Source organism: Notolepis coatsorum (genome assembly GCF_963971535.1).
Source record: "Notolepis coatsorum genome assembly, chromosome: 19".
NCBI lineage: Eukaryota > Metazoa > Chordata > Actinopteri > Aulopiformes > Paralepididae > Notolepis > Notolepis coatsorum.
In genome coordinates, this window is record NC_140183.1 from 24,581,007 (window position 1) to 24,607,434 (window position 26,428).

The 26,428-nt window shown below is 46.3% G+C and overlaps 1 protein-coding gene across 2 annotated transcripts in view; it reads left to right on the top strand.

Moving 5' to 3' along the window:
• LOC311246799 (beta-Ala-His dipeptidase-like) overlaps positions 1-26,012 on the top strand; it is a 39,224-nt gene extending 13,212 nt beyond the window's left edge. For both annotated transcript variants that reach the window (XM_084337049.1, XM_084337050.1), the window contains 8 exons: positions 8,143-8,231; positions 10,392-10,589; positions 10,847-10,931; positions 14,076-14,236; positions 17,060-17,224; positions 18,859-19,000; positions 20,402-20,549; positions 25,875-26,012. In XM_084337049.1, the coding sequence (XP_084193175.1) occupies positions 8,143-8,231; positions 10,392-10,589; positions 10,847-10,931; positions 14,076-14,236; positions 17,060-17,224; positions 18,859-19,000; positions 20,402-20,549; positions 25,875-25,941 (1,055 nt within the window). In that variant the 3' untranslated portion in view covers positions 25,942-26,012. The remainder of the gene's footprint in view (positions 1-8,142; positions 8,232-10,391; positions 10,590-10,846; positions 10,932-14,075; positions 14,237-17,059; positions 17,225-18,858; positions 19,001-20,401; positions 20,550-25,874) is intronic.
• The last annotated feature ends 416 nt before the right edge of the window (positions 26,013-26,428 follow it).

Consider the following 26,428-nt stretch of genomic DNA (forward strand, 5'->3'; position numbering starts at 1 on the left):
AAGAGGGGTGGACCGCGCGGGAAACAGCAATGATGTAAGCATTACACCTCCCTATGGCTGAAAGGCTCAGGAGACAAGGGATTGATACCAGCCAATTAAGGGGTGGCCTGCATAATTTAATAATATTCATTGGTTTTGAAAATGTATATACAATATTGTACCATATTGTCAGGGTCTTGTTAAAGGGGAATGCCACCCATTTGAAGAAGTCAGATGTTATTCCTGTGCCCTTCAGGTAGTTCACTCATAACTCACTCATCATAAACCTTTCAGCTAAACCATTTAGTTTATATATATATTTTTTTATCCACTTTTTCTCCTCTTTTTCAATTTTTCTCCCATCCCAATTCCGCTGTGCCAATTCTCCCCTCCCCTGTCTTGAACGTTGCTCGCATATGCCACCCACTGGCCGGTTGTAGGGAGGATAGAAGCCTTGCATCATGTGTCCCCTCCGATACACAAGGAGGCAGCCTGTCACATCTTTTCACCTGCCAGCGCGGACTCTCATTGGCGAGGTGTAACGTGTGGGAGGCTCACACTACCCCCGCCATTTCCTGTCTCTGCTGTGCAGGCGTCCTCAACCGACCTGTAGGAGTCGCTGTCCACAATGTCCAGATTACCACCCATCGACTTCCACCCGCTAACTGAGTTAGTATGACGGCACCCCTCTCGACATACTAATTGAGTTAGTATGACGGCTGGCCCAAGCCGGAGGCAACGCCGACAGCCCGAGTCAAACCCGGTGTCTCTTGCGTTGGTGACGAGCGCAATGTCCGCTGCGCCACCCAGCCGCCCTCCATTTAGTTTATCTTGATTGGGAGCGTTGCTTGTCTTTCATGCTGGCAAGGACAGAACCGACAGTTTGAAACTGGGTCGAGAACAGGTTTCAGCCTGAGAGAGGAAGCTAGCATGAATGACGCGAATGACTGCTACAGAAGCACCATTCAGCCTCTGCTTTAAAGCTGGAAAGCTGGGGCGACAGTGGCTCAGGAGGTAGAGCGGTCGTCTGGTAATCAGAAGGTTCCGGGTTCAATTCCCACTCCTCCCGGGTAGCATGTTGAAGTGTCCTTGAGCAAGACACTTAACCCCTAATTGCTCCAGATGAGCAAGTTGGCTCCTTGCATGGTTGCCTCCACCGTCGGGTGTGTGAGTGAATGGGTGAATGTGAGGCACAAAAAGTTGTAAAGCGCTTTGGATAAAATCGCTATATAAATGCACCACTTACCATTAACGTACGGTTATGTATATAACCATAGTTACATGAATGTAGTGACGCTCAGCGCCATATTGCACATACTTCACTCCAGTACTTGTGCACTGAATAAAAACTCACAAATGTACCTTTACCTACCAACATCCGTCTGGCCACACCCCTATCCGCCACCTATATAAGCAGGGGTGTGGCCATACACTCACCTCCTTCTCAATCTTTCACCACAAGGCAAGATCAGGGGCCGCAGTGGCGTCTTGGCGCTGAGCGTCACTACATTCATGTAACTATGGTTATATACATAACCGTACGTTACATGTCATGTAGCTCTGCTCAGCGCCATATTGCACCACAGGAGCTGAGCAGAGCTTACGCCAGACAAATGTACCCCACTGAGGCCCCCCACAATCATCAGAACCGGGGAGGACCTGAGCCCCCACGACCCTCCGTATTGGAGGACGGGAGGGAGACGGATCCGACCGTGTGAAGAGGAACTCGAGCAACTTAACGCACAGGGTGAGCAGATCGTGGGGCGCACCCACGACTACGCACACGCACAACCCGCATGCCACCAGGGAACGAACGGAAGGAACAAACGTTGTTACCACCCCCAAAATCACGGGGTCAAGAGCAAAGCACAACCCCGTGGCAAGGCCGTAGCAGCGGAGCGCGAAGGAGGACCCAGTCCCAGAAGGGACTGGATCCCCCCGGAAAAAAGGGGGCCCGGAGAGGCCAATGACGCCACAGCATCGAGACCTCACATTGCCAGCGTATTCGGACAGGGCCCATCCAAGAGCAGGCCCTTCCCCCCAACAGCACGCCGCCTGGCTCACTGCCCCTGGCATATCCAGGCAGTCACCAACCAAGCACAACCCAGGCCTGAACCTACACCGCCTCCGAAATCGAACAAAATCGGACGCGTTCAGGGCGGCATGGCTGTAACTCAAAGCACTCAAGAGGCTACACTACAGCGGGAGCAGGCAGCGCACCGGGGAGACGACCTCCAGAAGAGGCCGATTCCTCAATCCAGGCAGCAGGCACTTGACAGGCGCCAAAGGGGTCAACTGAAAACAGCACCCCGGCGGAAGCGGCGTATGCTGGCATTGTTGAGCACCATGTCAAAGCTTCCACAAAAAAAACCCTGACGCTCTAGAGGGGCCGAGGCAGAGAAGGCTGACACGATTGGCAGACGTCATGAACGTGCAGGGGCACACTCAAACGGGTAACCCGGGAGTTGACTCCGCTCCAACACACCAGGGAATCAACCACCCTTTTGGTTCAACATGAGGTGGTTGCTCCTATAACCCCTCAGGAAAAAACTCCAAAACACACCTGCGGGTATACACTGGCTATACCGCAGTACAAGTGTTTCAGTTTTCAAAAAGGGGTTATCCCAGGCCTACGGATCGACGAAACAACTTCAGACCGGGCCCGGCGGACCGGGACGTACACAGGGATGCCAGAGGAATTCCAAAGAATCACCTCAACAGCCCCCTCCCAGCCATGCTGAACAGGAGAAAAGAGGGGCGAAAAGAATGGAGAGAGACCAGGCCCCCTTAGCCTTAACAGTGAGGGGTAACACGCAGTAACACAACCACGAACATCTCCATAACGTCAAAACCCTGTGACACCCGGGCCGACCTGGCATTTTTTCCCCTGAAAAAAGCACAAGTCCCTCAGGGTACCAGAACAGCAGATCTGCCTCCCCGGCGGACAACGGGTTAACTGATCTGGACCGGCGTGACCAGAACGTCCCCTATGTACCGCGCTCAGTGGCCCACCCCAAGGGCGTGAGACCCCTCTACCTATGTTTTGATCTATTCCGTTAACATCCCCCAGATATGAACGAGAATTCGTCGAGACAACAGTGGTACTCGGAAGAGACAGACTCCATCCCAGTTGCCCTATAAAAATGCAGTTTTAATGATGAGCAACCAGGGCGCGCAGGCCCATGCGTGATTCCCATGAGAAGCACCCAGGGCCAGCACTATGTACACGTCGAGACCCAAACACATCAATGGATAGTCACAAGACACCAGACATTGTTCCTCCAAGCCGCCTGGGAGAACGACAAGAAACCATCGCGCTTTATTTCCTCTTTTTTATAAAAAAGAAAAAGCAGACTGACATGGATCCCATGTGACGCGGCTGAGGGAAAAAATCTTTTTATTTTTACACCCCGTCAACCTCTCCACAAGGGGGAGATGGGAATCCTCAGAGAGACTTCCCACGTGAGCCACAAATTGAAAAGTCAACGTAACATTGAGCCATGTGACCAAAAGGCTCAAGTTACACATATATCGAGCGTAGCAGAACACCAAGTTCCTACGCTCTGCCACGACAACTTGACAATAACAGAGAACCACACATGGGGCCTGTAAAGAACTCACGGAAGTCATCGTCCAATAGAAACGCGCCCAGTGACGTATTCTATGACCGGGGGAATCCCATGACTCAACTGCCCGTGATAGGTGCGGAGTCAGAGAAACCCTTCCCCCCCCCCCCCCCCCCCCGTGCCGAGCTGACCTATCAGCGTGGCCGGACCGAATGAAAAGCGGGGCAAACCCCCCGACCAATCAGAAGAGGGAAGGAGGGGTTTATTCGGTTACACCCTCACAAACCCAACCCTTGTATACGATAACAACAATAGCCATATGATACCTTAAGTAGCCAGCATGCTAACGAACAGCGTATATCCAAAGGATAAGCTAACCCAACGCACGCTAGCCACAGACGAAAGTCTGTGAACAGGGTTTATAACAAAGCCAAGGTTTATATGTGAACACGACACCCGTGTTTTATGTTACAAGAACACAGAAGTTAGAGAGAGAGCGGTCTAAAAGACTGTGGTACCATTACACACACGAGCACTTCTGCAGACCAACACTACAGTGTTGTGGCTCAATATCACCGTTTTAAGCAACAGAACACACAACTAACCTCTACCTTTATATGAAGAACATAAGTCTTCAGGCCGAGGAAGAAAAAACCCTTTCGACAGAGTGTTAGCCACAGGCCTTGCTAAGCACACATAGTGACCAAACAGACTAAAAGTCTAGCCCTCCTATCAAACCCACACTAGCGAAGGTTTACACATCGTATCCCCATCATATGTAGTGAATAAACACACAGTTTGTAACAAAATACAGTCCCTCCTAGGAGGGACTTTTTATTTGGACAAAATCATATGTGGGCCGGGTAAGGGAAACAGGGGAAACAATAGGGGAAAAAGTCACTGTTAGCGACGCCTGCCACGAGCCGCTCGTGGCTTGCCACCCCGGGGAGCCCCGGAGGGACGGTAAAGGGTTGCCTGGTCTCGACGATCCCTACCGTCACCTCCGAGTGTGGATGGGCCGGCTGTAGTGGACGAGGCGCCCTCTCTCCTCCTGGCCTTCTTTGCCGAAGGGCCAGCAGTGGCGGTGGTAGTGGCGGCGGCATCGGACGCGGATCCCCGACGACGAGCCTTCCGCCTGACTCCACCGGCGACATCGGGCGGGGGGAAGTGAGGCTGGAGCACGGACCGCTCCTCCTGCATATCCCTGCAGGTTGCAGTCATGAGCTGCAACGCCGACCCGAAGAGCCCAGCATCGGAGAGGGGTGCCGTCAGCAGGGGAAGCCTCTTCCTGTCCGGCACTCGCGCCTGCTCCAGCCAAAGATGGCGCTGAGCTAGAGTGGCCAGGGCGCGTACTTTCCCGGCGGCGATGGCCTGCAGCTGGCTCAGATGCAGGATGGCTCCGGCCGCCTGGGCGTGCTAAACATGTTGTTCCTCCGTCAGCACCGTACCGCCCGTCATCATCCCGGACATAAACCTCGCTAGCTGCGCGATGTTAGACGTAGCAGCCAGGGTTTGAGTACCGGCGATGAACGACTGGTCGCTCCAGTTGGCCAACCGCCTCGCCGATTTCCCGTGGGGAACCGGCTTCCGCAAAGGCTCCCACACCACCTCAGGACAAAGGAGAGACGCCATTGGCCTATCAAGCCAAGGCACCCCCTCCTTCATACCCTCGACCAGACCCACCACCCTCGTGACTTGCACGTAGGCGGGGGTGAGGCCCGTGATGTGGGAGACCACCTGTCCCTGACGGACGTAAGCCTCCATTGAGGGGAAAAATGGGCAGACAACGCCCGTCTCCCTCACAGGAAGACGTTGCCATAAGTGACCTATGAGATCATCAGGGACAGGAGCAGGCAGTGGCTGCGGCAGCGGCACGCCGTTTGCGACTGCCGCCGCCGCCATGAGCTCGGGGAACAAGGCACGTAGTTCCCCATGCGTACCTCCCCCCATCGAGCTTGCGTCCCTCACATACGACAGACTACTGCCCATTGCAGAGCCACTTTCCGATGTGGCTGATAGCAGGGCATCTCGTCGCTGAGTCGGAGGTTCTAACCCGACACCAGAATACGAGGGACCCCAAGGAGACATATCACCCCCTGCCATTTCATCCTGAACGGGAGGGGGACATGTCTCCACCGGAGCGTCGAACAAGAGTACATCTGCTTCTACCATGTAATCCTCCGTTTCCATCGGGCACGGAGAAACAGACGCACCGTCATCCGGCTCCAGCAACTCCCCGAAACCAGGCCGTTCGCGCCTGCAAGCCTCCATCCTACGACGGGAGCGAGCAGACGCAAAAAGCTTGCGTCTCAAATCCTCCGCCATGAGAAGAGCCGGCCGCCCATCGGCAGACGACTCCCCGGTGGCGGAGGAACCAGAGCAGGAACCAGGCCATCTCACAGGAGACGGCGCTGGTGCACCAGCTCCTCGGAGAGGCAAGCTACCCACCGGACGCCTACCGGGCGCGGATGACGTCCACGACAGTGGCGTCAAACCCGCCCCAAGACGCACGGCAGAGGAGGCAACGGAGAACAGCTGGTGAAGGGCGAGGTTGCTAGCGCGACCCCCCGAGGTAAACATTATAGCGTAGCTCTTTTCTTTTGAAGTTATGAGAGAAAGAAAAGAGCAAGAAATAATGTGAACGCTTTACTCAACTTCCTTCAGCTAATAAACCTCGTCAAAGTGATTGGTAGACAGGCACTTTCTTGTGGTGAAAGCAAAGAAGGAGGTGAGTGTATGGCCACAGCCCTGCTTATATATGACCTCCTAGACCCTAATCAGTCAGGCTTCAGGACTGGTCACTCCACAGAGACAGCCCTCATTGCGGTCACAGAGGCACTTCACTTAGCAAAAGCGAAAGGCCTCTCCTCTGTCCTGATTCTCCTAGATCTATCTGCAGCCTTCGACACAGTCAACCACCAGATCCTCCTCGCGGCCCTCGCAGGAATGGGAGTGGCTGGCTCTGCGCTGACATGGTTGTCATCATACCTCAATGACCGCTCCTACCAAGTGTCATGGAGAGGGACCCTGTCGGCCACCCGCCCCCTGCGGACGGGTGTCCCCCAGGGCTCGGTTTTAGGACCCCTTCTCTTCTCCCTCTACACTAAATCACTGGGTAACATTATCACGTCTCATGGCTTCTCCTACCACTGTTATGCCGACGATACTCAACTCTTCCTCTCCTTCCCTCCCTCAGATATCCACGTCTCTGAGCGGATCTCGGCCTGTCTGTCCGACATCTCCGCCTGGATGACGACCAACCACCTCAAACTGAACCTAAGCAAAACAGAATTGCTCCACCTGCCGGCCAAATCCTCCCCCCTGACCGACCTTTCCATCACAGTCGAGAATGCAGCTGTGACCGCGTCCCCGACCGCCAAGAACCTTGGTGTTGTCCTCGACGACCAGTTGAACTTCTCTGCTCACATCGCAGCGACAACCAGAACCTGCCGATTCCTCCTGAGCAACGTCAGAAGGATACGCCCCTTCCTGACAAAAGAAGCCACCCAACTCCTCGTCCAATCAACAGTCATCTCCCGCCTCGACTACTGCAACGCACTGCTCGCTGGCCTCCCGGCCACTGCCACTAAGCCTCTTCAACTCATTCAGAACGCAGCGGCCCGCCTGATCTCAAACCTACCGAAGTCGGCCCATGTCACCCCACTTCTTAGGGACCTGCACTGGCTCCCCATTGCTGCACGAATCCGCTTCAAGGCCCTTGACCTAGCATACCGTGCGGCAAAGGGAACTGCTCCCGCCTACCTCCGGTCAATGGTCTCTAACTACACACCCTCAAGACCCCTACGCTCTGCATCTTCTGGCCGCCTCAGACCTACTCCTATCCAAGCTCCGGGAGGGTCATCAAAGAGAAGTCGCCTATTCTCAGTCCTTGCCCCACAATGGTGGAATGAACTACCCACCCCAGTTAGGACAGCCGAAACACGTCCAATCTTTCGCCGTCGACTAAAGACTCACTTCTTCAACCATTATCTGAATTAAAAAAAAAAAAAAAGAAAAAAAAAATCTAACCCTAACTAACCATACTGTCATGCACTTGTCCTAATAAACTAACCTACACTGTAGCACTCAACACTTTGATGAACATTGTTACTCAGCTGATAGAGTTGTGCTCTTCCTGATGGCTTGTCGTACAGAACTTGTAAGTCGCTTTGGATAAAAGCGTCAGCTAAATGACTAAATGTAAATGTAAATGTATATAGGTGGCGGATAGGGGTGTGGCCAGACGGATGTTGGTAGGTAAAGGTACATTTGTGAGTTTTTATTCAGTGCACAAGTACTGGAGTGAAGTATGTGCAATATGGCGCTGAGCAGAGCTACATGACATGTAACATTTAAATCTGAAAGAGAACTCTGATGTCACCTGGATGTGACATCAGAGTCAAGGCAAAGTCAAGGCAACTGCAGATTCTTACATCCAGGTGACATCATAAATGTGAGGGTCCCCTTTCTGCTTTCTACGGTAGCTTCAGTAGTAGCAGTGCATGTCGTGTGGAACAGTAATGTAACATGTGAATTATTGAAAATGGGTGGCATTCCCCTTTAAACAACCTAATAGCTGAAACGTTCTCTTCTCCAGGGAATCTGTACGGACGTGGTGCCACGGATAACAAAGGTCCAGTTCTGGCCTGGCTTCACGCCCTGGAAACATATAGAGCCACGGAGAAGGTGATATGGATCTGATATCAACACGTTATTTAGATACTGTACAGTTCTACACCCACACTGCTGTCCCCTACACCCACACTGCTGTCCCCTACACACACACTGCTGTCCCCTACACCCACACTGTTGTCCCCTACACCCACACTGCTGCCTCCTACACCCACACTGATGTCCCCCTACACCCACACTGCTGTCACCTACACCCACACTGCTGTCCCCTACACCCACACTGCTGTCCCCTACACCCACACTGCTGTCCCCTACACCCACACTGCTGTCCCCCTACACCCACACTGCTGTCCCCTACACCCATACTGCTGTCCCCTACACCCACACTGCTGTCCCCTACACCCACACTGCTGTCCCCTACACCCACACTGCTGTCCCCTACACCCACACTGCTGTCCCCTACACCCACACTGCTGTCTCCCTACACCCACACTGCTGTCCCCTACACCCACACTGCTGTCCCCCTACACCCACACTGCTGTCCCCTACACCCACACTGCTGACCCCTGCCACACTGCTGTCCCCTACACCCACACTGCTGTCCCCTACACCCACACTGCTGTCCCCTACACCCACACTGCTGTCCCCTACACCCACACTGCTGTCCCCTACACCCACACTGCTGTCCCCTACACCCACACTGCTGACCCCTACACCCACACTGCTGTCCCCTACACCCACACTGCTGTCCCCTACACCCACACTGCTGTCCCCTACACACACACTGCTGTCACCTACACCAACACTGCTGTCCCCTACACCCACACTGCTGTCCCCTACACCCACACTGCTGTCCCCTACACCCACACTGCTGTCCCCTACACCCACACTGCTGTCCCCTACACACACACTGCTGTCCCCTACACACACACTGCTGTCCCCTACACCCACACTGCTGTTCCCTACACCCACACTGCTGTCTCCTACACCCACACTGCTGTCCCCTACACCCACACTGCTGTCCCCTACACCCACACTGCTGTCCCCTACACCCACACTGCTGACCCCTACACCCACACTGCTGTCCCCTACACCCACACTGCTGTCCCCTACACCCACACTGCTGTCCCCTACACCCACACTGCTGTCCCCTACACACACACTGCTGTCACCTACACCAACACTGCTGTCCCCTACACCCACACTGCTGTCCCCTACACCCACACTGCTGTCCCCTACACCCACACTGCTGTCCCCTACACACACACTGCTGTCCCCTACACCCACACTGCTGTCCCCTACACCCACACTGCTGTCTCCTACACCCACACTGCTGTCCCCTACACACACACTGCTGTCCCCTACACCCACACTGCTGTCCCCTACACCCACACTGCTGACCCCTACACCCACACTGCTGTCCCCTACACCCACACTGCTGTCCCCTACACCCACACTGCTGTCCCCTACTACACCCACACTGCTGTCCCCTACACCAACACTGCTGTCCCCTACACCCAGACTGCTGTCCCCTACCTCAATATTGATTTCAATGGACAATTGGTGGAAATTAATTCAAATAAAACACTTGTTGTTGACTGATTTGAAATATATTTGAGAATGGCCCGCTGTCAATCTATGTGCAAATCAGAACAGACAGTATTATGGACGTACAGTATAAATAGAGTATTATGGACATACAGTATAAATAAGGTATTATGGATGTACAGTATAAATAGGGTATTATGGACATACAGTATAAATAAGGTATTATGGATGTACAGTATAAATAGGGTATTATGGACATACAGTATAAATAAGGTATTATGGATGTACAGTATAAATAGGGTATTATGGACATACAGTATAAATAAGGTATTATGGATGTACAGTATAAATAGGGTATTATGGACATACAGTATAAATAAGGTATTATGGACATACAGTATAAATAGGGTATTATGGACATACAGTATAAATAAGGTATTATGGATGTACAGTATAAATAGGGTATTATGGACATACAGTATAAATAAGGTATTATGGACGTACAGTATAAATAGGGTATTATGGACATACAGTATAAATAAGGTATTATGGATGTACAGTATAAATAGGGTATTATGGACATACAGTATAAATAAGGTATTATGGATGTACAGTATAAATAAGGTATTATGGACGTACAGTATACATAAGGTATTATTCCTCCAGGAAGTACCTGTGAATGTGAAGTTCATCATAGAGGGGACGGAGGAGACAGGCTCGTACGGTCTGCTGGAGCTCACCAGGGCGAGGAAGGACGGCTTCTTTGCAGACGTGGACTATTTTGTCATCTCTGATAACGTCTGGGTGACCACTAACCCTGCCCTCACCTACGGAACCAGGGGGAGCTCCTATTTCTTTGTGGAGGTAAAAGCTCACTGGGTTGATTGAGAGAAAAGACGGTGATCGTTCAGGAGAAAATATATCTGCTGTTCAAAGATCCGGAGATTAAGGATAATCTGTTTATGAACAATATAATTATTTAGCATTCATTCAGTGCTGTTTCCTGCTGTCAGAGTTATCCCAATAGCTGTCTGTACAAATAGCTAGCCTAACTAAGAATTTCATTTAAATAAAGAGACTTAGACTCTGACTGTTTCTAAGCCTGTGTTGTGTGTTTTAAGGTGGATGGCCCCAGGCAGGACTTGCATTCGGGGGTGTATGGGGGTTCCATCAACGAGCCTATGACTGATCTGATAGCCTTACTAGGTGAGAAGAAGCTTCTACATACTGTTCACAGAGTACATTTAAGCTGTCAGCCTGACACATGTAAACACTGATATATTCCAAAGGGCATCCCCCCACATCATCTTGATCTTCACCAAAAAAAAACGACTTATTTTTAACATAATCTCACACACATCCAAAAACTCTAAACAGTTTTGCTCACATTCATTGAATGTTATTGAGAGTAAATTTGTTTGAATGTGGCCTCCAGTGATGTCATCGGAGACATTGTTTCAAGTTTTGTTTTATTTGTCACGTATAAAGAACATTACAGGTAAATGCTTGGTTCTGTATGAGCCCCTGAGAATATGCTTCATACAGTAAAAAAAAGTAAAAAGAAGAATAAAGTCTAAAAACACTATACAAATATACATTAAACAAGATACAAACTAAAGTACAACCTAAAGTACAATGAAGTAAAATGCAGACAATGAGGTACAAAATACAAACCAAAAAAAATAAGCAAAATGTTAAAGAAAATGTATGTATGTACAGTAGTGCAATTCTTTTGTAATAAATAGATACAATATGGTGTAGTGTTTAAAGTGTCTAAAGTGAGTGTTAAGGGTGAGTGTTTGTTTAAAGTAGGTGGTAGGCAGCACAGTGGTGTAGTGGTTAACACTGTTGCCTCACAGCTAGAAGGTCCAATATTTCGCCGTCGACTAAAGACTCACTTCTTCAACCATTATCTGAAATGATAAAAAAAAAAGAAAAAAAAAAAAAAAATCTAACCCCGACTAACCTTACTGTCATGCACTTGTCCTAATAAACTAACCTACACTGTAACACGCAACACTTTGATGAACATTGTTACTCAGCTGATAGAGTTATACCCTTCTTGCTGTCTTGTCGCACAGAACTTGTAAGTCGCTTTGGATAAAAGCGTCAGCTAAATGACTAAATGTAAATGTAAGGTCCTGGTTTCGATTCCCTCTTGGGGATCAGGTTTCCGCGTTGCCAGGTACTCAGGTGGGGGATCTCCCGGGCTTTTCTGTGTGGAGTTAGCATGTTCTCCCCGTGCTTGCAAGGGTTACCCCTCCCGATAAGATAAACCCAATGGAAAAGCATGCACAACAGATCGCTAACGCTGTCGCGTCCCTGACGAAGATGGACAGGAGCAGCGCATGCTGCAGCCCTTGTCTGCTCCCAGCTGTTCTTGGGGGGGAAGGATGGGAAGTGCAGAGAACATTTCATCAGCGACTCAGTGCATGTGTGTGTGTGTGTGTTCCTGTGGGTCGCCCATCGCATGTGTGTGTGTGTGTGTTAAATCTGCATGACAAATAAAGATTTCTTCTTCTTCTTAAAGTGAGTGTGTGCATGTTTAAAGTGAGTGTTTGCATGTGGATGTGTGTGCAATGAATGTAGATGGATAGAGGATAATGTTGCATAGAGTCATTGAGAGTCATTGAGCGTTCGGCTATCGTCACGTAACCCGGATCATCAACAGATTAATCTTAATTTGATTCATAGGATTTACCCAACTCCTATTCGATTGAACCGTATGGGGCTTAAACAAGACTCTCGATGTTCCAATATGTACAAACGGTGATAGTGGTACATTTATGCATATGTATTGGGAATGTCCGCCTGTTAAGATATTTTGGGAAGAAATAACCACACTATTATCAGGATGTTTGTCTTTGACAATACCTGTAATGCCTTCTGTATTGTTGCTGAATGATGTCTCTCAGTTATCACACTCTGTACATATAAAGAGGCTAATCTTGTCCGGTCTTACGGCTGCCAAAAAGCTAATAGCATCACGCTGGATTCAACCTGATAAAATGTGCCGGAGGGTATGGATTCTTACCTATCTTGATGTGATTTACCTAGAGATATCTACCGCACGAATTCTAGGTGTTAATGAAGCCAGCATAGCAATCTGGTCAGAAGTGGTGGAGAGGATAAAGCATTATATGAACTATTAATCCTTGGTATCAAACGGAATAATGGATGTATTCAAGGGGGGTCCGGTGGGGGGGGGGGGACGAGTAAGAGCATTTATGTGTTTTATAGTGGATTTCTACTGTAAATGTCATGTCAAAAATAAAAAACACACATTTGTTCAAAAAAAAGAGAGTCATTGAGCATCCTGATGGCCTGGGGCCTTTTGAGTCTCTCTGTACTGGCCATGAGACTGCGGTAGGTGCGCCTGACTGCAGCAGTGCAAAGAGGCAGTTGTTTGGGTGGCTAGAGTCTTTGACTATTCTCTTAGCCGTGGCCCTGCAACGCTTGGTGTAAATGTCCTGGAGCGTGGGAAGCCCACCTCCAATAGTGCGTTCGGCTGATCGAGCCACTCTCTGCAGTCTGCTGCGGTCGTGTGCGGTGCTATTCCCAAACCAGGAGGTGATGATGTTACCAGTCAGGATGCTCTCTATTGTGCATGAGTAGAAGTTCTTTAGGACCTTCTGACTCACTTTGAACTTTCTTAGGCGCCTAAGGAAGTAGAGGCGCTGCCGTGCCTTCTTCACAACACTGTCTAAATGTGTGGTCCATGTCAAGTCCTCGGATATGTGGACTCTGAGGTACTTGAAACTGTTCACTCTCTCGAAATCCTTGTGTTGTGTTAATTACAGCTCCATGAAATGATGTAGATGAAAAAATGTAATTCCAAATTATCTTACAAAGTATGGGCGGCTGGGTGGCGTAGCCTCCCATGCGTTACACCTCGCCAATGAGAGTGTGACAGGTTGCCTCCTTGTATGCCGGAGGGAACACGTGATGCAAGGCTTATATCCTCTCTACAACCGACCAGTGGGGGGCACCATGCATTTACCACTGCACTTGATAATCTCTGATTACCACCCATTATGCACTTTATTATTTAAAATATTCTGTTATGTACAGTGTTATATGTGTTATGTGTTCATGTATGTATATATGTACTACGGCCTGTGGGAGCTCCCCTGAAATTTTGTTGTATACTGTGCAATGACAATTAAAAGTCTATTCTATTCTATAGTCGAGCAACGTTTAAGACAGGGGAGGGGAGAATTGGATACACGAAATTGGGATGGGAGAAAAATAGAAAATAAGGAGAAAAAGTGGATAAAAAAAATTATCTTACAAAGTGCACCCTTTCAGAGGTGATTTGGTTAATGACGCTCTCTGTCTATGCACCAATAGGAAGCCTGGTGGACCACACCGGAAAGATCCTGGTTCCTGGTGTCACAGATGATGTCGCGCCCCTCACTGATGATGAGAGGAGGGGCTACGACAACATCAGCCTCAACATAGACGACCTGAAGACGACAGCAGGAGTCACACACTTCCTGCAGGACACCAAGGTAGTAGTGTTCCATTAAAAACAAAGTATACTAAAGTATATCTTCTGAAAGTATACTTTGTATGTATTCAGAAAGTATACTAAAGTTGTGTTAAATTTAAGCCACTTAAGTTAGACTTAGTGTGTTAATAGTTGTACTTAGGATGTACTTAAATATATTGTAATTATACTTTTGATGTATTTGTAAAAAACTAAAAACTAAAATATTTTCAATTTTCATTTGACAACAATAACAACAACAATAATAATAATAATAATAATAATAATAATGACAAGATAATAAGAAATAGTAAATACAGACCAAGTAAAACACTTTTTTATGTGTACTTCGATCACACTTTCAATATATTAATGACTATCATACTAAACATGTACTTTGAATTCGTTTATGAAAGCACAAAAGAAAACATTGCATATATACTCTCAAGTGCATATGCATACAAATATACTTTTAAACACTTAACTCATTGACTGCCACGCTGTTTTCCCATCTTTACTCCCTGGCGCCAGCGTTATTGACCATTTTCACGATGTTTGCGGACCCATCGTATATTCTATATTATAGCTATGGAGACAATAGTAGGGCTCATTGACAGGCACTATTTATAGTACAATAGGGACGAAACAGTTAATTTCTACATCCCTTCGTTTGTGCGCTATACCATGGTAAACATCGCCCTGTTTCAAAATAATGGTGGATCTATTTGAGGCATGGGGGTGGTGCAGAGAGGGTCGCATCCTCCCGGTCATCACCACGAGACAGCCACTCACAGGGATGACGGGACAGGCGTTAGACAGTTTGCGTGATTGTGATGGGCGGACATAGCAATAGATACATGTGGTAAGCATTAGGGGTGTAACGGTACGTGTATTCGTCCCGCGAATTTATGGTATGGGCTTGATGGTGCGGTACTCAATATCTTTACTTTACTTTACACTGGCTTACATTGATCTTTAACGTTGAATATTAAGCTTGTATTGCCAAATTTAGATGATGAATAAAACGTTGAAGCTTGTAAACACACGCACGATGACAAGCGGACACCATAACAGCGCGCATTGCAGGCTGTTTCTCCCCGTGAGTTTCCCCTCCCCCCCGCCTTACTACAGGTGTCGGGTGTCCCTAAAACAAAACCTTGAATGAATTATATCATGTTTGTAACACAGCAGGGTCATTACAATTTTACAGTTTTCTTTCGTTTTCTTGTTCGCCCAATGGAAAGACACACACACAGACACACACCAAGTAAAGTTGGTGTGTCACCAACACACACGCCAACTATGGACATTCTCTCACAGCTGATTGAGAAAAAAAAAGCAATAGCCTACATACTTTTCCGGATTGATCATCTGAGCTCCTCTCCAGTTGAACTGCTACTGTGTATCCAAAATATTGATAAATCCGCTGCCATTGTGTAACATGTCATCTGTTCTCAAATCTTCAGTCTCGGCTTCACATGCAGTGAAACTGAAACTTAACAAGCCTAAAGCCCTTCCCATAGTCGAGCGGACCGTACACGGAGCAGACTCCCGCGGGCTCAAAGCTGACCCAAAGGGTACTCAAAGCGGACCCAAAGCAGAGTCCAAGTGCGAAGCTCCTATTTTCTGACGCGCGGACGTCCGCGGCGCCCACTTGGTGTCACACAAACTGGCGCGAGGTGTAAACTGGTGTAAACTGGCGCGAGACATGTAGGAAATTGGTCCGCGGAGATCTGCTCGACTATGAAAGCTCAAAGAGTCCAGTGGACCTCCGCAGAGTCCAGTCCGTGTACAGTCCGCTCGACTATGGGAGCAGCTTAAGTTGTTAAAGGGGCAGTAGGCAATTAATTTACTCAGTGGATGCCTGAACACAGAATGACACCAGTATCACTGACTACCACGGCAATCCTATATAAAATTATTCTATTTAATAATAATAATTATAATAATTATTATGAATATATAATAATAATTATAATATGTTTTTCCTGTTGTACCGAACTCGTACCGAACCGTGACCGCAATACCGAGGTACGTACCGAACCGTGGCTTCTGTGTACCGTTACCGTAGTAAGCATATATGTGAATAGAATAGAAGTACATAACCCAGCAATGAACTCAACGTCTAAACCACGTTGACAGACCACGGACAGAAGACGGTAAGAAGCTGATCCATGGCCTCGGTGGTGCACATAGAACAGTCACTGCAATCTTGGCCAAGACCCAGAGACATCCACCACCTTGGTCAACACTACGAGACAACCACTCAGAGAGATGGGGAGATGAGGGGGGGGGTTAGAGAGTTCCCATATTTGTAGTGGGCGGAGATGGAGCAACAAATACATGCAGTGAGCATATGCATACATGGCGACAGCAGAATCAAAGTATATAAGAAAATTGTGAAATTTAGTAATAGATAGAACTAAGAACTACTGCAAGCGTATGTATACAGGATGAGATACAAGACAATGGCTCAGGGCCATATGCCCCGTTATACTACAACTCTGTACATACATCTGATTAGCACTACACTATTATTATTATTATTATTATTATTATTATTATTATTATTATTATTATTATTATTATTATTATTATTATTATTATTATTATTATTATTATTATTATTATTATTATTATTATTATTATTATTATTATTATTATTATTATTATTATTATTATTATTATTATTATTATTATTATTATTATTATTATTATTATTATTGTTATTATTATTATTATTATTATTGTTATTATTACTCCCCGCCACTGTGTAATTTTAATTCAAGGAGGGTAATGCTGAATTATGAAAGTGTTTGACTCAAGCTAATCTCTCTGACTCCAGGAGGAGATCCTAATGGCTCGGTGGCGTTACCCGTCCCTCTCCATCCACGGCATCGAGGGGGCGTTCGCAGAGTCAGGCACCAAAACTGTTATCCCCCGCCGGGTGGTCGGGAAGTTCTCCCTCCGCCAGGTCCCCAACATGAACCCTGCTGACGTGGAGAGAAAGGTGCCGCTGAAAACCCCTTCTTCTGTAACCCGACTTTATGTGTCCATTATAAAACTTTAGTGTTCTCTCAACAAACACAAAAATGTAATTACTTTGCAATAGTAAGAACTGGGCCGCCGAACTGTATGTGACTTTAACCCAAGTCAGAAATGTGTATGTCTTTAATTGTATAGCACTTTTCATACAGGAATTGCAGCCCAAAGTGCTTCACAGCAGTAAAATAGACATACAGTGAGCATAAAATAGACAGAATAAAAATTACTTTCATTAGTCATAATTAATATGCTGTAAGTGTAATCTAAGTACACTTAAATAAAACTGAGATGTATACTAACTAACTTGTACTTTAGTAAACCTATTAAAAGTGTGCTATTTTGGTAAGCAAAAGTAACCAAGATATATAGAAAGTATAATTTCAATATATTTAACCCTCCAGTCACCCTTGTCTCAATTCTCGGCGAATAGCCTTTTTTTCACATGTGTGTGTGGATAGCGTTGGCTATATTTTATGTATATGCCAGGAAAGTAGCTCAGTCTCACATCTGAGACACAAATTCCAATAATCCATGTTTTTATTTATAAATTTGTATCACTATTAAGCGCACTGCATACATGTGTCACACCTTCCACCCTAGTCGCAGAAATGAACAGGTTAGGGTTAGGGTATTAGGGTTAGGGTAACCCTAACCCCCTAACCCTAACCTTAACCCTAACCCTAATAAAAAAAATTGTTAAAATAAAGATTTAAAATTAAAATAAAAATGTATGGTGAGGACTGAAGTTAATAATGATATTCATGAAAGAAAATTGGAACAATACGTGAAAAATACATGTTTTACTGAAATCGCAGTTTTCGGTAAAGAGCTAAAGGTGTGATTAAAAAAAAATAAAAAATGTATTTCCTTTAAACGTTATTTCCCAAGGGAAGATTTTCGGAGCATGTGTCTATACTCTTTGTTAGCAATGCCCTGCTTCACACGGTTCCACACAAGCACACTCAGGAGCTGCCCAGTCAATGCCCTGCTTCACACACGTTCCACACAAGCACACTCAGGAGCTGCCCAGTCAATGCCCTGCTTCACACACGTTCCACACAAGCACACTCAGGAGCTGCCCAGTCAATGCCCTGCTTCACACGCATTCCACACAAGCTTCCCTGCTTCACACGGTTCCACACAAGCACAGTCAGGAGCTGCCCTGTTCCTGTAAGAACCTTCTTTTGGTTGTAGTGACAATTATCTGTAATAATCGCTCATTGACATTTACATTTTTTTTCCACTGCACTCACATAATAGCTTTCAGCCCAAAGACTTCATACAGGTGTGAACCATTGTGCTAATGGGGAGGCTCCTCCCACTTGTCAATGCTGCTGTCGGGGTAAAACCCATCACTTCCTGTGCGCCTGATGACTTTCCTGGGAATGTCCTACCAGACACCAGTGTTTTAGACAAGCAATTGTAAAAACATTCATGAACTATAATGGTAGGTGGAGTCACTATTGTCTTTGGCAGTAAAGAGGTAGCAAAACAGACATTTATTCATATGAAAATGGCAGGAGAGAGTCATTCATTCAAGCCCTCTTCACTGCTGACCCCCAAATGATGACCCTCTGTAATGACCATTATCTCCACTAGGTGAAGGAGCACCTGAAGCTGGTCTTCAGCATAAGGAACAGCCCCAACAGTCTGAAGGTCACTGCCACGGTGAGTGCCAAACCCTGGATGGCAAACCTCAGTGACCCACAGTACGTTGCCGGAAAGAGGGCCATCAAGAAAGGTATAGATTTGGTTTTAACGTAGGCTCCTGTAGTGACTATCCTAACCAGCAATTAGCCACTCAGCTGGTCAGTAGGGCTGTGTGATATGACAATATGTATTGTGGGAGGATAGCACAACTTCCTCTATTGTCGGGAAAAAGCCACATAACTGCTTTACGGTAATATTTTAAGACATTCAGATCCTGCTTTATGGCAGTATTTTACGTCATTCAGGCCCTGCTTCACGGCAGTATTTTACGTCATTCAGACACTGCTTTATGGCAGTATTTTACGCCATCAGACCCTGCTTTACGGCAGTATTTTACATCATCAGACCCTGCTTTACGGCAGTATTTTACATCATTCAGACCCTGCTTTATGGCAGTATTTTACGTCATCAGAGCCTGCTTTACGGCATTATTTTACATCATTCAGACACTGCTTTACGGCAGTATTTTACATCATTCAGACACTGCTTTATGGCAGTATTTTACGTCATCACACCCTGCTTTACGGCAGTATTTTACATCATTCAGACCCTGCTTTACGGCAGTATTCTATGTCATGAGACCCTGCTTTTCGTTCTCTACACATGGGCTTGAATAACAAACATTTCAAATAAAAGGAGAAAAGAGAAAGTGTCTTTCATTTGTATTAGTTCACAGGATCATCAAAAATCAGTAATGAGGCATGTGGTTATTAAAATTGTTTCATCAAATTTACAGAAAAGGTACTATATCATGATCTATATCGTCATGGAGATATCAAATTACCTATATAGTGATAAAAGATTTTGTCCATATCGCACAGCCCTACCAGGCGGTATTCACTGTTGGGTGAGGTTCCCATTTAATGAAGATAAACAGCTTACAGCGAAGTTACTTGGTTGAATAATACTGTTCAACTTATATTGCAAACAAAACTGGCTTCCTCGTGTGCAAGCTGTAAAAACCATGAGACCTCCCCATCACCCATACCTCATTAGACCTGTTGCACCTGTGTCCATATAGATTTCACAGATTAATCTACACCATCACCCAGTGGTAAACTTGATATAAGATACTAATTATATGCAGACATAATACACATACATAATTAATGGTTCTTCCTACAGTTCCATTTTTGTAATAGAACATCCTACCTAAAGGATTAAATAGAATTTAAAGACATCTTCAGCAGGTTTGTTATCTTTGTGTTTGTGTAGTATTTGAGAACTTATTTTAAATGACTTACAGGAACACGCCAACATTATGGGAAATGCGCTTGCCGTCTTCTCCAGAGTCAGACAAGTGGATGCACAGAGAGGAAATTGGTATAGATCTTCTTGTCGGACTCTGGAGAAAACGGTAAACGCATTTCCCATAATTTTTTTATATGTTCCTTTAAACCAAAGTAAAAATAATGTGTTTTCTGTGTGCCAGTATTTGGAGTGGATCCTGAGCTGATTCGAGAGGGATCCACCATCCCTATAGCGCAGGGCTTTCAGGAGGTGACTGGGAAGAGTGTGATGATGCTGCCGATTGGCGGCCATGACGATGGAGAACACTCTGAGAATGAAAAGATCAGCAGGTGAGAATACGAATGAGGAAACGAGATACAGTGGCTTCAACCACCGGTGGAGGAAGTTGGCAAAACAATGGGTCTCATTCACCAACGTATTTTGGACAAAAGATTTGACAAATCTTGGTCTAAGCGTTACTTAAGACATTTTCGGGCCGATTTTGGGATTCACCAACCGTCCCTTGTCTTGGATTCGGCCCTAACTAAGAGCAGGATTTAGGATCCCTGAATAGCAGTCGTAAGTTGACAGACTGGTGTGCGCCGTGTTCTTAAGGGCTTTATTTGGGAAGAATCATAGTGATTCCTTCATGTCAGCTCTAATTAATGTATCATAATTTAAATAAATGACAATATTTGTACGATAAAAAATTACGTTTTAAGTCATGCCTCAACGGCGCATTTGATGTCCGAAAATAAATAATAGCACTACACAAACACTGCAAATTACTTTGAATAAATAAATAAATCAGATAAATAAAGTTATTATTTATTGTTGTTCTTATTTATATTTTTGGACATTGCTTATTGTATACATTGTAAGAGCCAGTGGATAAACATTCCACTGCTCATCTTACCGGTATGATGTTGCGTGTGACAAATAAAACCTTGACCTTGCAGGTGGACTTGAACAGCAATCATGTACATTGAACCCTGCCATCCAACAGTGAGCAATCGCGCTATTTAAATGGTCAACTCTGCACCCTAGGCTTACACAATCCGGGTGAAGACGGCATTCTATGGCATTGAAATGACAGTGGATAAATAAATAAGAACTAAAGCTAATCGCGTGGATATATCTATAGTGGAATAGACTGTATTAATATTCCATATTTATACCGTCTTGTTCCCTCCTGCCTGGCCACCTGTTCAGCGCACGCACGCACACACACAAACACACGCACGTGTACTGTATAGTCTACCTGCGTAATGAATGAACAGTAGGCTTATATTATTCGAATGACTTGTTTTATTAGGAGATCACAGATACTGCGCTGCCCTATAGTAGTACAGTACGTACAGTAGGCCTACACACATCTTAGCGTGACATCTCCACAGAGTCTGGCGTGAGCGGACCGGACTCTGTGCGGCATGTCCGCAATCGTTTGAGGATTCAGTCAGGCTTACCACTGCGTAAAAATGTCCTACATTTCTCATGGCAGTTTACTACATTTTTTTTTTTATCCACTTTTTCTCCCATTTTCTATATTTTTCTCCCATCCCAATTTCGTATCATCCAATTCAACCCTCCCCTGTCACGGACGCTGTTTCTTGCCTCCCACAAGCCGGCTGCAATGTGGACTAAGTCATACATAGCACAAGTCCCCTCCGGTACTTGAGGTAACAGCAGTCGCATCTTTTCACCTGCGCAGCTCGATCTCTCAGTGTCGAGGAGTAACGCGTGGGAGGCTCACGCTGCCCCCGACACTTCCTGATTCTACTGCGCAGGCGCACCAACCGACCTGTAGGAGTCGCTGTCCACAACGCCCGATCCCCACCCATCAGTTTCCCACCCCCTAATACGGCCAATGTGTATTAGTACGGACGACCAGCTAAACTGAAAGCAAATGTGAAGCGCTGGGCTCGAACTGACGAGCCCAGCGTCTCCAGCATTTCGTGGCGAGTGCCTTGCCCAATACGCCACGTAGCCGCCCTGGCAGTTTACTACATTTAATGCAGGTCGATGTCAACCAACATGCCAACTAAGCACCCTTTTGTGGGACACCGGTGCACGACGACTCTGTGGAGTCTGTTCCGCTCACGGCCAACTGTGGAGATGTCACGCTAAGATGTGTACTGTACTGTAGGGCAGCGCAGTATCTGTGATCTCGTAATAAAACAAGTCATTAGAATATTAATATAAGCCTACTGCGTCCATTAATTACGCAGTAGACTATACAGTACGAGCGTGCGTGTGTGTGTGTGCTGATGTGACGAATCATACTGGTCTGCGTTGTGTTTGATGTTAAATGAGAATGTCCCGAGGGGGAGTCGAACAGGGGGCTCCCGCGTCCGTGGGCGACGACACAGGCCGCTGCACTAAGAAGTGAATTAACTCCTAACTACCGTACCTATGCGTCTGTTAACCCTGTTATGGGGAAGTGAGTTTAATTTACCAGCCCGCACTGCCACAGTCACTCGTCAACACACCTGTTTCCGTGACTGTGGACATACCCACGGGCTTCCCCGTTACACTGACGCAGTGACGCTACTAAATAATATAACTTTCCTCCTTTCCACTCCCAGCACTGTAGGTGCGCCTCCAACTCTCTTCGCTCTCATTGGGATTTAATTTGCACACGGCTCTGTTGGCTGGCTTTATAAGGAGCTGCCGGAGGCGTGTCTGTATGCAAATGAAGTAAGCGGGACCGCGCGTTCAAGTTTGTCAAATCTCATTGTGGCCATCGCAGCTGTGATAATTTTGGCCACTTAAGACAGCCTCTCCACGTGTTGGTGAATCTGGGTGTAATTATCGTCGAGTTTCTCGTATGACCAGGCGTGTGTTCCTGATATCAACTGGGGTTGCACGCACCTAATGGCGCCACGTGCACGCGCGCGCTCCCGCGCATGCGCATAAATGTCCCCTCGCTTGAGCACAGACTACAGACAGTGCCTAATTGCCTCTACGAATGGAATGTAACACATATCATTCACAACAAGTTAGGTGTGAATGTATCTGAGAACGTATTTAACACTTTAACTGCCAGAAGACGAGTTCAGGTGTCCTTCCCCGCCATGCTCAAGTTGCCGAAGACGCCGTAACTCGTCTTTGATATCAATATTTCAAAAATCTGTGATCGGATTCATATTTCCCATCCGCTGGCCTGAGACCCACCAAAAAGCCCCACTGAACCCTCTAGCGGTTCAAGAGCTCCATCTGGTGGCCGATCGGCGCAATCGCCAAACAGGAAGTTACTTGGACGATATTACTTCCGGGCACTCGGTATAGGTTCCGGCACTCTAGCTCGTCACAATACATAGCGATCCGTTGCCAATAACTCGATAAACAACATGATTTGGACGTATATACTATTATACAAGCTGGAAATGGACCGGATATTTTTACATCCCATAATGGGAAACTGTCTACCCCACGCTGATCGCCCAACGGCCCGCGGAGACTGGGGTGAGTTTTAGCGTGTAATATTTCCGTGTTCGACACTAACTGCTATGATGAACATTTGACCCACATTAGATGAATGGTATAACGCTGCCCACGGAATTATAAACGCCCCCTCGCCCATCCGGTCAACATCAGATGACGTGTAGTAACTTCCAGAAGTCCGTCCAGTTGGATTTTTTTATATCGCGCCGATTGCTATCAAACTGTATTTGATCATCAATATAATGCATTTGGGGCTATAAATCACGTTCTGGAGAAAGCTGCAGAAAGAGATGAAAACATACTTATACTTTAGATCATATTTTAGTATGAATATGTGAATGAAAAAGTTTAACATTCATACACCCTGAACAATACATATAGGACATTGAATGGGCCCTAATAATGGCAATTTAGCAATAGAATTTAAAAAGTTATAGCCCTGCAAAGAAGGGGAACTTCTCCATAGACAAATAGAGCTGGCAACCTATGGTATATCATGAATTTAGCCTTAGGCAATCAAAGTGTTAACATACCTGACGACCAGCGCTATTGATATGCAAAGTAGCCCAGGTGGGTACTTATAGCCAGTTGGCGAGTGCAGCGCATTCCTGTGTGCGTGCACGCGCTTTGGCTCAAATCTTACCCTGCACGGAGTGCAACCCCGTCCCAAGAGCAACGCATGCCTGCGTATGACCTTCCAAGGTGGTTGTCATAAGAGAACTCTTATGGCAATGTTGGTGAATGAGACCCAATGCCTTTACTTATAGTTAGAATCTGTAATGCTGTCTAACAGCGACTTCTACTGAAAAGAGCCCTGTTTGGTGTTGCACTTTATTTAAATTATATTGTTTTGGTCTGATGTGGTGGTTAGATTTTAGTAATTTATTATAAAGTACATTTCTCCAGACCTCTCTTGGCAGAGTCTGAGGTGTGACCAGCAATAGCAACCCCTCCCCCTATCCCCACTCAACTCCACACATCAGACCAAAACAAAAATATTTTAATTTAACAAAGTGTAGTACCAAGCGGGGGGGGGGGGGGGGCTCTTTTGCTTAGGCGTGGCTGTTACAGATTACAGAATCTGTAACAGCATTACAGATTCTACCTTCAAAAGTAACACTTCGATTTAGTGGAATGTGTTTAGCTTTCAGCAGTATAGCGTATCCTTAAGTAAGCTAGCAACCACCATTGTCCCTGTTGACACCACTGTCAAAATTGTTGACAAATTGAATTTTCCCTGAAATGGAAATATTCAAGTAATGTAAAGTTTCCACTCCTGGTTTCAACCATTGTAAAATACTTCATATTAAACAATATATATATATATTGTAGGCTACTTTTTTCTGTCCTCTGTTGGCAGGGCCAGACTGGGGAAATCATTCAGGTTGCAAAGTATAGCGTGAAATAAACCCCCAGTCAAGCCACCTGGGGGTCCTCCTAGTTACACTAGTTACAAAGACTGCATTCTGGTGAATTCTAGTGCATGTGAATCACAAACTAATGAGCCAACAACTGCTTAGTACAATATATTGTTATAAACCTCAAATAAAACCAAAGAAGACAACACAAGCACTGCAGTCTTCTGTCAGGTACCCATGTACATGTCAAAATACTTCCCAAAGGTCAGTGAATACCACGATCACAACACCAGAGGGAGCTCCACAAATCATGTTAAACCCAGATTCGGCTCAAACAAGGGACTAAACACGTTTCGCAATTATGCCACATCAATGTGGAACGCCCTACCCAAAGCTGTAAAGGAATGTGAATCACTACCCACTTTCAAAAACACTCTCAAAGAACACCTACGGGAGACTGCAATTCGAAACTGGCCCCTACAAATGTCCTAACCCAGTTGTACAGTAAATGACCAAGTATGGCTTTGTCAGTATTCCAATGTACAGTGTGTCCCCCCCCACCCCCTACTCAACCCCCCCCCCCCCCACCTCCAATGTACAGTCCCCCCCCCCCCCCTACCCCCACCCACCTTCAGCCTCTGGCAGTGCAGTGTTGCTTTCAAGGCACTTAAAAAAAATCTGGGTCTGCTGAGAGGTCTGCTAACTCATCTAGAAACACTGGCCTGACTGAGGAAAACATTTTATGAAATAAAAATATATATTTTTGGGTGGGGGCATGCAGACACCACTTAGCAGGCCAGGCCACCAGGACAACTCCAGATGCTCCCAATGTCCAGTCCGGGCCTGCCTGTTGATGTATTGTGTTGATTACAGGTATAACTTCATCCAGGGGACCAAGCTGTTTGTGGCATACCTTGAAGAGCTTTCCAGACTTCAGTAGATTCATACTTTAAGCCTTCCCTTCTTCTAACCACTTCCTGTGTCATTCCATTAAAGCACTATAGAAATGCAGTATTTCATTCATTTTTGTATGCATTTATTTATTTATTGCACAAGATCACAATAAACATACAAAAATAATGTTTACTTTTAAGAAAAACAAAACAATATGCACCAACACAAAGAGCATGCTGGAGGATGTGTGGGAAGGAGGGGGCAAATCACACGCACATATTCTGGGGATGTCAGAAGCTGAAGGGGTATTGGGAGGAGATAGGGGAGGCAATGATCAGAATATTAGGATACGGGTTACCACAAACAGGACTGGTGCTTTACTTAGGAGACCTGACACACGAGGGAATACAAGGGGGGGACAAATATTTAATAAAGATAATGTTGATAGCGGCCAGAAAAGCAATAACGAGACTGTGGTACAAGGAAGATCCACCAACAATAGCACAATGGGTAGGAATAGTAGAGGAGATACA